Source organism: Amphiprion ocellaris, chromosome 11 (assembly GCF_022539595.1).
Source record: "Amphiprion ocellaris isolate individual 3 ecotype Okinawa chromosome 11, ASM2253959v1, whole genome shotgun sequence".
Taxonomy (NCBI): Eukaryota; Metazoa; Chordata; class Actinopteri; family Pomacentridae; genus Amphiprion; species Amphiprion ocellaris.
Window position 1 is genome coordinate 17539986 of NC_072776.1, and position 16810 is coordinate 17556795.

Below are 16810 nucleotides of genomic sequence, written 5' to 3' on the forward strand. Positions count from 1 at the left end.
TAATAAGAGTTGGTACGTGCTCCATTAGCAGAGCTGCAGCTGCAAACACACAAATGTCTAGTGCAAAATACATCCCCCACTTTTTTGAGCATCATTTTCATAAAAGATTGCTGTCTTATACAGAGTCAGTGTGGTCTTTTAGCTGGAATACATTATGCCAATAAAATGTTGGCATATTTGCAGTACGTAAGCGGCATGTATCACTGACAGCAGCCGTGTAACATTAGTTATTTTCACACGTGGACACTAATGGTCTTCATGTGAATATTTCTTACATTTCTCTTAGTAAGAATAACATAATAAGGAGACGAGTAATTGATAGTTACAGCTCTGATGTGAAAGCTTTCTCACACAGACGCACACTGTACAAATTTACCAACCAGACATTCCATCTTTTTAAACCTCCACAGGGTTGGAACCCATTAAAAGGATTTATGGGTCGATCTTCTCCTCTAATTAAACAGTCAAACTTTCTGAAAACTCCATGTGCCCAGTAGAGGCACATTCATCTTTCTGGGCATTCCTCATTTCAAGATATTTCTCATTTTCTAAACACACACACACAAAAAAAGAAAGCAGCGTCATGTTGAAATGTTTGACCTTCCTCAGCACAAAGGCTTCTTGAGCTAATTAAGAGCAAAGCAGTTGTCCTGTGGTGGAATATTATGCATCCCAGTGCTGGGAGGAACCGCTGACAACAACTATGATGCAAGGATTTCACTCTGATCCGCTGAAATTGTGTGCGACGTCTTAATTGGAGTTTTTATAGCAATGTTCAGTTTACCAGTTTCACTTTTCCTAACCTAATTTGTTACTTTATTTTCTACTTTCAGTTTGTTACTTTCTTTTCTACTTTCACTGTTTTTTCTGACTTTTTCAGGCAAAATTCAGAACTTTTTGTGTCTCCTTGAAGTTTTACTCCTTTGCAACGTTTTTCACTGTATCTTATCTTACTTAGCGTCCTTGTTTGCTCTCTCATTTCTTTCTTCCATTCTATCCTGCATTTTATTTGCCTCTAAAGTCTCTACAAATGTCTCTGCTCTCAGGCGTCATCATCTCATGTTTCTTTGTTACCCTTAAAGCACCATATTTCTTCCATTCCATCCTCTTTATGTCATTCACCTCTTTTTTTTTTAAATCGAACTCATACTGCTTTATATCATTTCGACATTTTTCTGTCACTTTCCACCTCCAGTCCTCTCACTCCATCACTCTGATCACCTCTTTCTCTCCTCACTGACCTCTCCTCTGTTTCCCTCAGTAGTACTTGATTTTTTCTATGTTTAATAAGAAAGCAAGAGGATAACCATGACTGTTTTATCAATCCACCACATCCCTCCCTTCCTCACACACACACATGTACACACTTGCTGTACTTACACACACAGCCCAGAGCGGTCAGATAAGTCAGATGATGTCTTTGACAGAAGTGCTGCCTTAGCTCTCCAGCTCTCCCCGAGGCTCCACACACACACACACACACACACACACACACACACACACACACACACACACACACACACACACACACACACACACACTTACACACTACAACTCAAGGTGGGACTGTGCGTGTATTAAACACTCAAGGTGTGTGAGGTTTTTTTTCCCACACACACATGACCTTGCCATCCAGCAAGGTTTTCTTTGTATCTTTTGAAACCATCCGGGTCATGGTTGACTGAGCAACTCCTTCATAAACAGGCAGAGCCGTGACATAAGGCAAAGCGCTGCATCTCACCAGGCCGCCGTGTGTGTATACGAATGTGTGAATGTACGTGTATGTATGTTGGTGCGTGCCTGTGCACGTGTCAGTGTGTGTAATTGACTTAGCAACGTCCCTGTCTCCCTGTTTGACAGCAACATGACATTAAGTCTTGTTCTACAGCAACATTAGCACGGCACCCTGTCTGGAAGCTGTCTCGATATGCAAATCAAATCCATAGCCCTTGTCATTGAAAGCCCTTTTAGGGTTTTAAAGGAGAAATTCCGACCCGCCCAGAGCTCATAAGTTATTCTTTTGATCTCAGATATGGCAAGGCTGAAATGCTTCACTCTGTAAAGATTTTCATCAAAAGAAACCGTTCACAGTAGACGTTGTTGGAAGTGGGATAGCTATTGATAAGGAAGGCTTGAAAGAAGGTAAAGAGAGATCATTGACAGCATAATTTTACTCTCTAGCTCTTGATAATACTGTGCTGAATATTCTCAGTGTGATCCTAGAAGTGTAACTGTGATGGGAAAGCTGACTGTGATTCTATTTCACAAGACACTCAACCCTGTGTGAAAGCAAATAGGCACACACACAGGAATACTATAACTTTATTCTCAAACTTACAAAGGATGCACAGACACATACAAAGAAGCTGCATCTATATACACACATACATTACAATGAACTCATAAGCCCCTTTCAAACGTAGTCATTTTCATTAATCCGATGGTGTCTGAACGTCAGCTTCAGCTGTCAGCTTCATGTCTGATGAGCACACTGCTCAGATTTCAATAAAAGTTATGACAGTCTTACTGGGTTGGACCAAGTATGGTTTCTAAATTTCCAGAAAGTCATGCACAAGCAATGCACTTTGGGTTTTGTAAAGCAGTTTGGGGACAACCTTTTCCACATTTCAACACCAGTATACATAATGCAAAAATTACAAAATAAATCTGTACTTCACTTTGCCTGACAGTTTTACATCTATGAGGCTACAAACTGAAATATCCATAAAATAAAACTTTACTACAATGTAGACGGAGTAACAGGTCATATTAACGAGACTCGCCAATAATGAGTGTAATTCAGATGTTGACTAAACATTAACAGGAGGTCGAGTTCAGTTTGTTGCTTCCAGCTGTTTGCAGGAGTTTTTCCTCTGAGGTTATTAAATTCCTGCAGCATCAGACAGCAGCAGAGATCCATACAAACATCTCCAATGGATCCTGAGTAACTTCATTAATTATAATAATAAATTATCCTTGATATGGAGACAAGAGGGGTCAGGATTTAACAGAAAGACACACTATGAACTTTTCTTCACCTCAGACAAGTGAGCTGTCGCACAGTCACGCTAGATCAGCTACAGTTGTTACATTGCAGCTGTCCTCCAGCTGAGTCCAGAACTCCATCACAGCTATTGAGATATTCTTATTTTACTGTCGGTAAAGTATCAGTTCTTTTATTATCACACATGGAAAGAATTCTCATTATTTTGGAAACCATTAATCAGTTTGTTAAGGTCTCAGTTAGTTTAGATTTAGTCTTTTGTTCACTAGCGCACTACTATGTATTATATATCACTTGACGTGGTGTCAAATCTCACATTTGACAAACATCACATAGCTCTTTTCCTCACTGTTCTGGGTATATCTGGCTGAAGCCATGAGGAACATTGTTGTAAAAGTGATGAATGATGGACTGCCGTCACTTTAACAAACTGATGAAGTGGCAATGTTACGTATGCCACGTCTGGAAAACACTAACACACGCAGTGACTGACAGATGAACACACAAACACACCTACACAGCTATAAACATAAACAGAGATACCTAAAATTGAACTAGCACTCATGTAAACAGACACCAACACACACATTCACACACACACACACACACACACACATTCACACACACAGACATACACAAGTTCCCCTCCCTCCCTCAGAGCCAATTCTACATCCCTGCCTATCCCTCCCATGGAGAGTTGTTAATTAATTCCCTCCCTTTGTACGTTCGCCAAGATCAAACGCGGAACGACAGAAAAACACTGCAACTTTTCTCTAACTGTACTTAATGAGCAACGGTAATTTAGGTCCCCTTTTTTCATTGCCTCCAAGTGAAGAGTTGAGCTACCTCAGCCCAAATCCATTATTCATTAAGCATGATGAGCTGCAAAATCTGTTGAATGTTTTTCTTCCTGTCTCAGCTGAGGAAGGGAGAAGACAGAGAGACAGACAGACAGATAGATAAACTTTGTTTTGCAGTTGTTTTGTGATTCTTCACCCATTTGACTTTTTGTCTTCTGTTTCTTCTCCTTTCCTTGCTCTCTCCTCATGAGGTGTCACGCACAGTGTCTGTCTGTCGATAAAAAGACTATTTGCAGCTCCAGCGAAGCTTTTACTCTCCGGCCATAATAGACAAACCAGACAAACAGCCAAACACAGCAGCACGCTAATGATTATGCTTCTGTTTGGGTTGGGGGAAACAACTATAGCACTGCCTCTGTTTCTCACTCTCATTTTGCTCATTCTTTTGCTCACTCACCCCTTTCTTCCCCTCACCCTCTTTTTTTCTATGCCCATCTCTGTCCATTTTTTGTATTGAGACGAGAGAAAAGAAGTGCATTAGATTGAAAAATGACAGAGTGAGTTTGTGTATTGGGAGCACATACACACAGAGATAAATTGTACGACCGTTGTGACTGTATCGGTATGATGGCTGTGCTGACTAAGAAGCGAAAACAAGGAGAGCAACAGAACGAGGTGTCAGCATTCAGACTGATTGGGGCTGTTTAACCGAGCCGTGTGTGTGTGTGTGTTCATTTGTATCCATAGCCATTAGCAGCCATGATGAAATGGCAGTCTTATTTGTGGCTAAGCCTCATACCACAGAATGATGATGGCAATGCCTTAAATTCTAAACAACCGCATCCTGCTGCATTACTACATAGCGCTGCCACAAGTCACGAAATACATTACAGTGGAATCCATTTAATGAGTAAAATGCAAATAGCATACACAGAGCCATATATGTGGTGTCACATTTACCTCCCCAGGCTGGAAAAGACTGCGATGTGTCAGCTTAAAGGCTACTCATTTATCATTTATTCATTAGTGAAATATGTTGCTGAAATTACAATAATAATACAGTACTACAACACCCAATTTTCTGTCTCTTCCATCCTCGCAGATTTTTCAGGAAACTACCTCCACCTGGATGCAGGCGCCCACACCCAGCGCAAGAGAGCCAGACTGCTGAGCCCCGAGGTGGGTCCAGAACGAGGCCCGCTCTGCCTCCTGTTCTACTACCAGCTCCACGGAGAGGCGCAGGGGAGCCTGAGGGTCCTGCTGAGGGACAGCGACCAGGAGGAGACCCTGTTATGGGTACTAAAAGGAGACCAAGGGCCTCATTGGAGAGAGGGCCGCACCATCTTGCCCCAAAGCCCCAAAGAGTATCAGGTAGGCAGCTGCTGGAAAACATACATTTACTGCTCTGTGCTGCACAGAAGCAGGCACAGAAGTATGTGGTGTCATATAGAGCGTAGTAATAACTAGTGTAAAGTATATGTTTTAAATGACATAATGATATAATAACACCCCTGGTAAGATATTACAGTGTTATGTCTACCACTCACTACTGCTACTACTGCTCAGAGTTTCCCATGTTTTTGCTACACAGCATCCCTGCCTGAGTTGAAATGTATTGTACTTATGTTTCTCCTTCTAGGTGGTGTTTGAAGGTTTTTTCGATCACCCAACTAGAGGCCACATCAGAATAGACAACATCCACATGAGCAACAGCATTGAGCTGGAGCAGTGTGCACGTGAGTCCCATAACCCGTCTCTTCACCTGTTTACACCTTTATTAATATGCCGGCGAGTGTTTCTGTCTGCCTATATGACTTTCTCCCTTCTTCACACCACACCATTTATTCTGTGTTTTCACCAGAGACCAGATAAGAGCGAGTGAAGGGGGAAAAAAAATCATTATATTTCTCGTTTACACACACACACACACACACACACACACACAGACATACACACACACACACATCAAAAAAGAAAAATATATATAAAAAAAGAAAGTAGGCCACAAATGGCCTTTGGGCATGAATTCTAATCTATCTTTCATTATATCTCCTTTCTATCTCCCTCAGTCTTTTCCTATACCACCCCATCCTACTGTTTCTTCATTCTCCTCATTCTTTCTCCATCTCATTCTCACTCACCATCAACTTCCATTCAGTCTCAGCCGTCAAGTGAAAATACCGTGTGCTTGAGCATGATTACTGGAGAGAGCAACATGTCGTTGTGATTAAAATGCTGGAGAAACTTTGTCTGTTCATCTCTTTTCTCACAGCAACCCAATATCACACCAAAGCAAGTAATAGTCCACTAGAGGATACCATGTCAGCGTACACGTGTATGTGAATGCTCCAGAGAGAACCATAAATTAGCAACACTGACTAGATTAGCATCTCAGTGACTGTGGCTCAAGTAGTAGGTTGGTTATATCATGCGTTAATCGCAGGGTTAAAGATCTAATCTCCTGCCACAGTCCCTCCAGATCATCCCGGCAATTTAGCTTTTAACTTTTTTATTTATTGTTTTTTAATCTCAGTAGCTGGAAAGCCAATACATCATGTTAAGAAAAGCTAATAGTTAAGATTAGTGGTTATGGGTAGGGTTAAGGGCCTTTTGGCAACATGACAGGCAGTGCACTTGAGTTTACGTCAAAAATATATATACCTCATTACATCACTTCCTCAATTAAGAAACTTTAACTCTAACCCACTAAGGACATTTAGGAGAGAAATTTAAGCTGTGTTTACATATATTGCTGATCTACAACAAGCCATCTGACTGTTGAAACAACTGACACTATATAAAGAGTGTAAATAAGTCCTGACATGTCAGCTTGGATGGAAATCTGTTTCCAAGATCAGGCTGGGCTCCCAAAGTCCTGTTATAAATGCAAACTAGTGTAGTAAAATTCAAGTAAATCGGACAAATGCATCCGTTTTTTCTCCGTTTTTACCTTCCATGCTTGGTTTTAAAAAAAAGCCCCATTTCTATTGCAGGCATCATCACAGCTTGCAGCAGTAAAAGTTCACCTTATTTGATCTTTGACCACTTTGCTTGATGCAACGCCAAAGCGGTTTTGTTAGTAGTTTTATGCTTTATCAAGTCAAAACATGACACTCAGTGGTATCCTGTAGTAGACCGGTGGGTGTATTACATGCTTCGCTGTGATACTGTGCCATACAGAAACTAGCTAAGAAATGAGAATACTATTTATAGCTATCGGCTGTTAACTTATAACAGATGTTTTGTTCAGAAAAATGCAGATCTACATGTATGTAACCTAGTTTGGAAGCAGACACCTTTTTTTCTTTTTACAGAAATCCTGTTCTGCAAATGCATAGAGCTTGAAACCAGTAGGACTTCACAGCATCTTTTATAAAAGATGCTGTGAAATTGTAATATTGGAATTCGAGGATCCAGAACTTTTCAAGCTTCAACGTGCTTAGGAGCTTCAATTCATTTGCTACTTCTGTTTGCTTTTCTCCTCCAAATTTCAAAAGTCAAACAAGACTCTTGGAAGTTTTCATTTGGGATAACATACTCTTCTTTCACTTTTCCCACCAATTTGTTTCCACCGCCGTCCTTTCACAGGTTTTCTTATTATTCCAATCACCCTCATCCCGTCTGTTACTTTTTTGTTTCTTTTTCTCACTTCCGTAATAAATGTCACATCCTCAGGCAAATAATAAACAGCAGTAAATTTAATTTATGTTCCCATGACCCTTCAACTTACCTCCACCCTTCCTTCCCACTCCTCCATTTCCCTTCTCCTCACACTGTCTCTCACCCTTTTCATCCCCTCTTCCATCCATCTCCTGCTTTCTTTTGCTTCTTTATTTTCTACCCTTCTGCCACTAACACCTTGAGTGTCAAAAGAGAAAAAGAAATGAAAAATAGGACAGAAAAACAACAAAACAAAGAGCAGTCACAGGAAGGAGACAGACAGCATGACAAAGCAAAAAGAAAGTGAGATACAACAGCAGAAACATTCAAAGAGGACACACATATCTTCTTCCCCACTTTTATCTTGCCTGCTTTATTTTCTCTCCATTTTGTAAAAATAACTGTCATCGTGGATGATTTATGGGACTTTGGACTCTTAAACAATCTCAAAACTCGACAACGATTTTCTGAAAAAGGAGTGACAATCGCCAACCCAGCAAAGAGTGAAGTGTGGTGCAGTCTTACAACTGTATTAAAGGCATTTCTGTAGACAAACATGAAAAAATATCATCATTAGATCAATTTAATCATCAAAATATGCCACATTACACCATACAAATCCCACAGTTTTATACTGTCTTCTGTATTGTACTAGAACACTTGAGAATGGAGTATTTACTGAAGTCATGTCTGAAAGTTTGATTTGTTAGCAGCCAACTGAAAATCACTGAATGTTATGCAGTTATATCCCCTCACATTCACTCTTATTCATCATCTTGTTAACATTTCCAATAACATCTGTTCTCTTCTCTCTTTTCCAGTGCCTTTCCCTGCCTTAACGCCTGGCATAACCAGTAAGTTCCACTTCCTGTGCATTTGTACTTCTTGTGCCAACATGTCCGTGCTTCCTGCTTGTTGCTAAGCTCAGCTTGCAGCGCTGCACCGGCCCTTAGTAACCCTGTTAGTGCATAAGACGTGACCATACAGTCCGCTACAGTGCTGTTAAACAGATAGCAGCTAACGTTCGAGCTGTCACATCATTTTCAAGTAAATCTAAATGCAAGTTTGTACATGTGTAGTATTTTTTTATCCACATAACCAAACTGAAACAGTTCTTAAGACTTTGTAATGATGTCGATTTTTTATCCGTGGATTTTATCTACATACTTGATGGAATAGATCCACTGCATTGTTCCAGCATGTCTCCCTGCATGCTGGGCTGATACTTGGTTATGTAGTTCGGTGTCAACATTACATATTTCACTACATAAGTGAATACATCCCTGATTACCTACTACAACGTCAGCACTGATGGACTTCAGTTGGAAGAACTGCAACAGAGTGACATCAGGGTGTGCTGGGAGTCTTTAATGGTGTGTAGTGCACCATACAGTGTGTGATCTCTCACTGGTGCACAGTTGTTAAATGTGTTGTACAGTGAATTGCTGAAGCAGTGTTTACTGTTAAATGCAGGTATGGTAAATGACTTACAGTATCAGGTGACGAAGGAATGAAGGTAAAGACCATAAGGTCAGGGTTGAGTTGATCTGATATGACTCTCTGGTCATGAGTGAGATTAAAAGCACCAAGCAGATCTGTTTTTGCCATCAGTCCATCCCTCACACTTTTCCAACTGTAAAGAGTAGCAGCCCTGCTCATTATTTATTCCTTTATCTTGATTTGTTGTCACCCAGTAAGTGCTCTGTTTCTCTGCAACTCCCCTCTTCCTTTAGTCTTCCCTCCTCTCTGCTTCTCTGCTACTTTTCCTCTCTGCTCCTTCCTCTCCTGTCTCTCCCGCTTCATTATTTTCTTCATTTTTTTTTCTTTACTTCTTCTCCCCTAGTTATATTACTTTGCTCAGCTAGCCCCTGATCCAACCTGCATGAAATGCAGTACTGATGATCACCATCCAGCTTCCCTTTTCTCTTTCTCTTTCTTCCTCCTTCATCCTCAAATAGACCAGTCTGATGGAAGATAAAAAGGCTTAGGCAGATTATGCTACTGGATCTCTTGTTTTCAAAGTCAGGGTTAGGACCTAAACCGCTGGTGTGTGTGTGCTATTGTTTAGAGACACACAAAACACAAATACGGGTATTTTCAAAGAGCTAAACTTGAGTGTAGGTATTGAATTTCAAGTTGTGTCTCATTATAGTACATATTTGACCACTCTGAGCAGTATAGAAGATGCTTTTTTGAATTGAGTGATTTGGTCACAGTTCATGGATGGTTAAGGTTGAAAATGGAGAACACAACATTTTCTTTAACTACATTTTATTACTGTGCGTGCAAAAGTTCATGTTTTTAAAGTTGGATACGAAAGCACAAGAATAATTGCTGTATGGTTATGACTACTGAACCGTCTTTAGTTGGTTTACGCACATGTTACTGTTAGTGTTTAAAATGAGCAGGCGTGGCAGCAAATTAGGGAATGATGTGGTACACTTAGTCACTCCTGTGTGTGTGTGTGCATGTGTGTTCCTAGTGTGTGAATAGATCAAAAACATTTTTCAAATGCTGTCAGATACTTGAGCAGCACTAAGTTTTGTTCCCCACATGCAGTTCAATGAAGACATGAATACCATTCCAAAAATAGTAAAAGCCAAGAGAGAAACTTAGAAAACTGAAGTCCCCTGACTCACACCTCAAGTATTCGACCTAATCCTTGCTGGTTTCTTCAATTTTTGAATCCTGAACAGCTATCCGATGACTCCCAGCACGACAGCAGTGTCGATTTGAACATACAGCGTGTTTTCATGAGGTTGAACCCCAGGAAGAAGGATTACATTTCTCCTAAGGGATGCCTGTTAAAATGTGATCTAAGATCCAAAGTGCTTCTCTTTGGGTCAGTGAATGTAGCTGAACCTCATTCAGGACTCACTGCAAATATTAGAAATACAGTTTTTATTTGTTGTTCTTGGTATGTTGATGTGAAGAATTGAAGCTTCAAGTGTTTTTGACAGATTTAGGAGTTTGTCATTTGTCAGTTAATCGTGCCTGCGAGGGCTCCTAGTAACCGATTATGGAGAGCATTTTTCATAGGTGCCTCTCTTTACAGTTTAAAATTTATTTCTATCGTCCTAATATCCTTATTATAAATTTGCCTAGTGGAGTAAAATATAATCTCAACAAAACATTACATGTATCTTCATTTCACCTTCAGAAGAAACATGAGAAGAATGAAGAGACATTTTCAAATATCTCTTTTTTTGCCTATAGTTTTATAATACAATCATTTTAGGTTGTATTTTTGGTATCCATGGCAACCAACACAGTATTTGGCTTCTGGAGAGAGAGTGGATGTACACTGAACAATCATATTACACATATATGCATGAACACAGAAATAAACAGGCTGATTCTTGCTTTAGTTTGACTTTAGAATGGATTTGACTTCAGTTTTTGTTCCATATAACTATACTTTAACCCAAGTTGTTCATATGTGAAGTGAAAATCCTGGTTTGAGTGTAATTAAGTGATTCACAAACTCTGGAAACCAAACTTCCTTGAAAGCTAAAATTTTTAGCTTTAGGAACGGTGCTCTTGAGAAATCTCCCCCCTCCTTTCCTCACCTAAAAAGCGAAGTAATGGTCAATTTTTTCAGCCCTGGAAATTATCTGTCTCCTAATCCACCAGTGGGAAGGCTCTCCGTGCAGGCTGCTTAGAGCGCAGCTTTACAATCAAAGCCAATTTTAAACCCTTAAAGAGTACGTCTGAACTTTAAAAAAGACTAAATTAAGCTCCCCGGTTTCCTTTAGGTTCTGTATCCTGCTCTGCACCTCTGCTTCTCTCTTTTCATTTTTCCTCTCTTCTGTCTCATCACCATCTTGCTCATTTGGGCTCTATTCTCTCTTTCTTCCATCCTGTCTTTCTTTCTGGTGTCCTTTCTTCCTTTATTTTATGCTCTCCCTTTCTTTTCCTGCCTCTCTCGCTTCCACAACTTCTCCCTCAGCGGGTTTCTTTCACAGTGAGTTGACAGAGTATTGAAGTTTCAGACAAACCCTTTAATGCAGGATTAAAGATATCATGGCAGGATTAGCTCTCTCCCTTCACTTCCCCACCCTCCCACCCTCTCCCTCCTCTCACTTTCTACCACCCCTCTCTATTTCACTCCATTCTGTCCTCCAATAATGCCTTCTTTCTTATCCGTTCTCTACCCCTGTAGTTTCTCGCTTTCCCCTCTCCATCTCTTTCTCTTTCCACTCGACTTCAGTGTGATCCCGCCCCGATAAAAAAGCCGCATCCTACCAAAAACAACCACTTAACACTCCCCACCCTTTGTTTAGGTCAGCCAGCCGCTGCATAATCAAGGCTTTGCATTCTCTGATCGAATTTGAACGCATGGCATGGGCCTTTGCGTGTCAATGTGCAGCTAATGCTTGTGACGTTTGCATCAATTAAAACATACTGTAAGCAAAATTATAAAACAAGTTCTTTTTGAGGAGTGATGATTTTAAGTGAATTAAAATATGCAAGTAGTTGTGTAATATTGACAAAATGAGTTTGAACTCTATTTTTGCCTGACCTTGCATATTATGTGTAGTTAAATATCGGCAAGGCACAACAAATTTAGCACACTGGCCAGTAATTGACTATTTGCTAAAACCCCAGGTTAGTTATTGTTGCTAGGCCTGTCAAGCTTTCTGTTCTCACACATCATATCTGCAGTTTACAGTGGTGTATTTCCCATTTAAATTTATTTGTATTTTTTATATCAGTAGGTCCATGGCTTACGTTTTATTAGCTGTATATGTAGACTACCAGTTAAAAGTTTGGACACAGCTTCTCATTCATTTGAATAGGAAAGTGTGTCCAAGCTATTGATTGGTAGGTATGTCTTATGATGGTAGTCCAATGTACTTTTCCCAGGTAAAAAGTCAGCATCTTTACTGCTTAACAATCCATGTAAAAAAAACATGGAAATGAAGAAAAATCTGTGCTCTTGTACTGTAGTTAGATAGCCTTATAGTGTTATTGTTTAACAATGTTAATTATGATGTGAAAAACATAATATTAGGCATCATCAGATAATAAAAGATACAGTTTGAATCAACCCTTTTACCCAAAATTTACATTCCTACACAACAAAGCTGCATTCTTATTTATGGTTTAAAAGAAACATATTTTCATTTTTAAACAAACATATTTTCTTACGCTTCTTACAAAAGGTAAGACAATAACAAAAAGCCAGTTTGAGTTTGAGCTTTGGGTCCCATGTGCAACCATTCATGTGCATTTCATTCTTCAACTTTTACTTACTTGCCTCCATTTTCTGAGTGACCTGGGTGATGAGTCCCAACCTATATCATATATGACTGGTTAACTGAAAAGGAGAGACAGAAAAGTAATTAAATAAATGGCAAGGCTATGCTGATTAGAACTGCATTTCTAATACATCACAGTCTAATGTAATCTGGCAAAAAATACATTTCCCTCAAAACATATTTGAGAATGCAGTTTAGTTGCATAGGAACCTAATTTCTAGGGGACCGTGCTGGTTTGAATATAGTAGTTAATTTATCAAGTGTACTTTTGCCTTATAGGTAGTTACTTATGTAGATAATAGACTATTGCTTATTTGGTTTTGGAAGGGCTAAATGAAAATGACTGAATGTTCCGCACTCTGAAATTGCTTAGCATGAGTTGTACAACAGTCAGAGAGAAATTCAAAGCTTGACAGACCTGGCATATAGTCACAGTTTTGCAGGGGTTGAGTGAATTGTCAACCAGCCAAGCAGCAGCTTTTGACTCTCATGCAGTCTGCATGCCCGCCTCGCTCGTCCACTGAGCCAACCAGTAATGTGTCCTCCTGCCCTCCAGGGGGTGCCATATCTGGGATGGAGCCCACCGTAGACTCAGTGGTGGTGCAGCCGGTCCCTGCCTACTGGTACTATGTGCTGGCGGGAGGCGGCGCCCTCCTGCTGCTGGTCACTGTGACCGTGGTGGTGATACTGTGCTGCCATCGGTACCACTGGGCGACCAAGAAGACCAGCGGTAGCCACCACCATTCAGTGATGTACCACAACAATCAACAGCCATATCAGCAAAACTGTTACCAGAACCAAAACCCCAGTTGTAATCTGATGCACAGCGCCGACCAAAACCACCTGTACCCAGGTACCGGGCAAAGCCTTGAACCCATGCTGACCATAACACTGGAGAAAGATGAGAGCTATGACTCCCAGTGTTGAAAATGACTGGACTGAAGTGAATGATATAATTTTATCAGAATGCTTTGTTCAAATGAAGTGATCAAGGGGTGTGAAAACTCCCTGAAATGAATGAGAGCATTCAGCATAATCACCACTCTTTGAGAATCTACATGGAAGAGGTACTCCAGTTCCTGCTGCTGATGACTGATCTAATTGCCTGATCAGTAAACCTGTTAGCTGAAATTGGCAGAATGATGGCCTGTTATTAAACTTCACCACAATCTTTCACTGAAGAGAGTTCTGCAGAATAAAGAGCTCCAGTTCTGATGTCTAAAGAGGGTCTTGTAACAACATTGTAGAGTAACTTGTACTGGCTTCTGTATCTGCACCTCAGCCTGAAAAGGAGTTGGATTATGGACTGAGTAAAATCACAGGTAGACTGACTGTGGACAAAGACATACTCTATGTACATGGAGTGTACAATGTCGGTGTTGCAACAGCATATCCTCCTCCTTCTATAAATGTCAGAGCAGGATATGTCCGTCAGCGCTGCTCTGATCTGCAGCTTGGACGCTGCCAGCCTCCTGATACTTGTCTGGCAGAGGGGATTTACACACAGGTTGAGCTGTGTTTGTGTGCAGCGTTAAGAGTGATGGCTACTTCTTTGGGACTGAATATAGCTGCAGTTTATTTGTCCACATGCCTTTGAGAGACTGAGAATGACGGAGACAGATCAACGGGGGGGAAAAAGGGAAAAGTATCGGAAGAATTAGCACTGCGTGGCCAGCTGTGACAGATACGACGGCTACATGTCTACGACGCGTTGCAGCTTTGGTTGGTGAACAGCTGTGAGACAGCCTGCATCGCCTTGCATCAAAACACAAACGCTTATATATTACCTTGGGTGCATTTTTCGTTTCATCTTGGATATGCCTTTTTGGGGAAAAAAAGTGCTTTAAAACTATTGCCTCTTCGCCTCCAGAATGAGGTAGTGCCTCAGTGTCAAATACGAGTACGAATGGATGTTGTTTCACTCGACAGTTTGTTGCCTGGATCTCATGGATAATCCAATGCCTGTGTCTGTTAATGTTAAAGCATATCTGTGTGTCCTGCATACATTAGACTGGGTGAATGAAACAAAACAAAAAAACAAAATCATGTATTAAGTATCTAAAGGTGGAGGTATGCTTTCCTTTAAATCTGTGCAAGTACAACAATCTTAAAGTCTTTATTTTGTTGAAGTGATCTAATATTACCTGCTACAGTACAAATTCTGAATTTTTAACACCTGGAATACAGAAAAAGAAGATACATTTGGCTGCAATAAAGTTGCCAATTTTGCTTCCATTCAACAAATGAGACCAAACATGCTGTGAAAAAGAGCATTTTACTCATGAAGCCTTTTAGAAAATCACTTAACTGCTCACTGATTTCACACAGCATGACTGTCAAACGACTTTTTCTTTAAAATCACCTATTCTGATTCATATGTATTGGCATCCGTTACTGTGTTGATAAAGTGTAAGTGTGCTTGAACTTTCTCTCAACATTGTGTAACATGATGCATTTCTGATAAATTGTTACACATTTTTGCTTTGTTGAGAGTAACATTAGCACTTTTTTCCTTAATATTCATTTACAGAAGGTTGATTATTTCTTACATTTACTGTGAATTTCTTCAAAAATGTTGAGTAGTGTACTTGTTGTAAGTAGGCCTACATCCGATGTATGATAGTTAGACAAAGATTGTTTTTATACTCAGTATTGTTATAAGGCAACAGTTGTGTTGATTCTGTCCACTGAGATGATCTTAATAACTTCTCTTAACTTTTACTTGACTTCAGTCCTTGAGATTGAGGCAATTTTGAAACAGAAAATGTTTGTTCCTTGTTTAAAATATCCAGTTGAATTCAGATTGGGATACATAACTGAAGCACATCAATGTGTTTTGGGAGAAGTGATGGTAAAAAAAAATATTTACACTAGCGTTTAAAAGTTTGGGGTCACTTAGAAATGTCCTTATTTTTGAAATAAAAGCAGTTTTTTTCAACGAAGATAAGATTACATTAATCAGATATACACTCCTAGTCATTGTTTATTTGGTAAATGACCATTCTAGCTGGAAATGACTGATTTTTAATGGATTAGCTACATAAAGGTGCAGAGGCCCATTTCCAGCAACCATCACTCCTGTGTTCTAATGCTACATTGTGTTAGCTAATGGTGTTGAAAGGCTAACTGATGATTAGAAAACCCTTGTGCAGTTATGTTAGCACATGAATAAAAGTGTGAGTTTTCATGGAAAGCATGAAATTGTCTGTGTGACCCCAAACTTTTGAACGGTAGTGTATATATCAATTCAGATCCACTCTTGTGAAATGGGGTGGTACACGGCGGTGCTTATTTTCTGGACCTCTCAGCAGCTCACCGTGTTGTCTGCTACCCACTACATCATTTTGTTCATGCCCAAATCCCCCAGCCTTTTTTGTCAAAACCTGCTTGTTCCTATTCTACTCCTTCCCTTCATCCCAAATCCTCCCAGTATAAAAAAAAAAAAAAAAAAACACAGGAGAGAAAATGAGAGGCAGAAATGAAGGGGAGCAAAATCTCTCAGAGGAGAAGGGCCCATTAAGCAAGCCCCCTTTTTCTCCAAAGAATGCGCCCAGAGATGGAGGGGAGATGAAAGAAGCAAAAAAAAAACAAAAACTGCCGTCTATACTTTCTAAAGATAGATTTTTCTTTTTGCTCTAAGAGGGAGGCTAACGGGGAGGCAGGTTGGGGTTTGGATTGAAGGAGGGAGAGAATTGAAGAAGGAGGGCAGGTTGTTTCAAACACAAAAGTAGATAAAAGAAGTCTTTTGGCAGAATAGACAGAGTGATGAAGACTCGCATTATATGCACTGCACACATATAATGCACTGCACACATACGTACACTAGCACTCTCCATCCAACCAGCACACACCTGTCTCAGCAAAGGATCTCCACCAAGCTCTCAAATACACTCTTTAAATCACTGTTTTGTGCATTTTTTCCTCCACAGATACTCCCCATATTGACTTACTTCATCTCGCTGTGTCTCATAAAATGCTGTTTTGTGCTTTAGTCAACAAGTATTTTAGTTATTTTGTGCTTGCATATCCATTTTCTGCCGCCCTAGCCCCTCTGCCTTCCATTTCAATCGACTTGTGTATGATTT

General features: G+C 40.1%; 1 protein-coding gene across 1 annotated transcript in view; it reads left to right on the forward strand.

Moving 5' to 3' along the window:
- Positions 1-16810, forward strand: part of LOC111575676 (neuropilin-2-like) — a 117758-nt gene that overhangs the window by 90866 nt on the left and 10082 nt on the right. The window contains exons 14-16 of the mRNA XM_055014953.1: positions 4907-5175; positions 5444-5540; positions 8286-8318. Of these exons, the coding sequence (XP_054870928.1) occupies positions 4907-5175; positions 5444-5540; positions 8286-8318 (399 nt within the window). The remainder of the gene's footprint in view (positions 1-4906; positions 5176-5443; positions 5541-8285; positions 8319-16810) is intronic.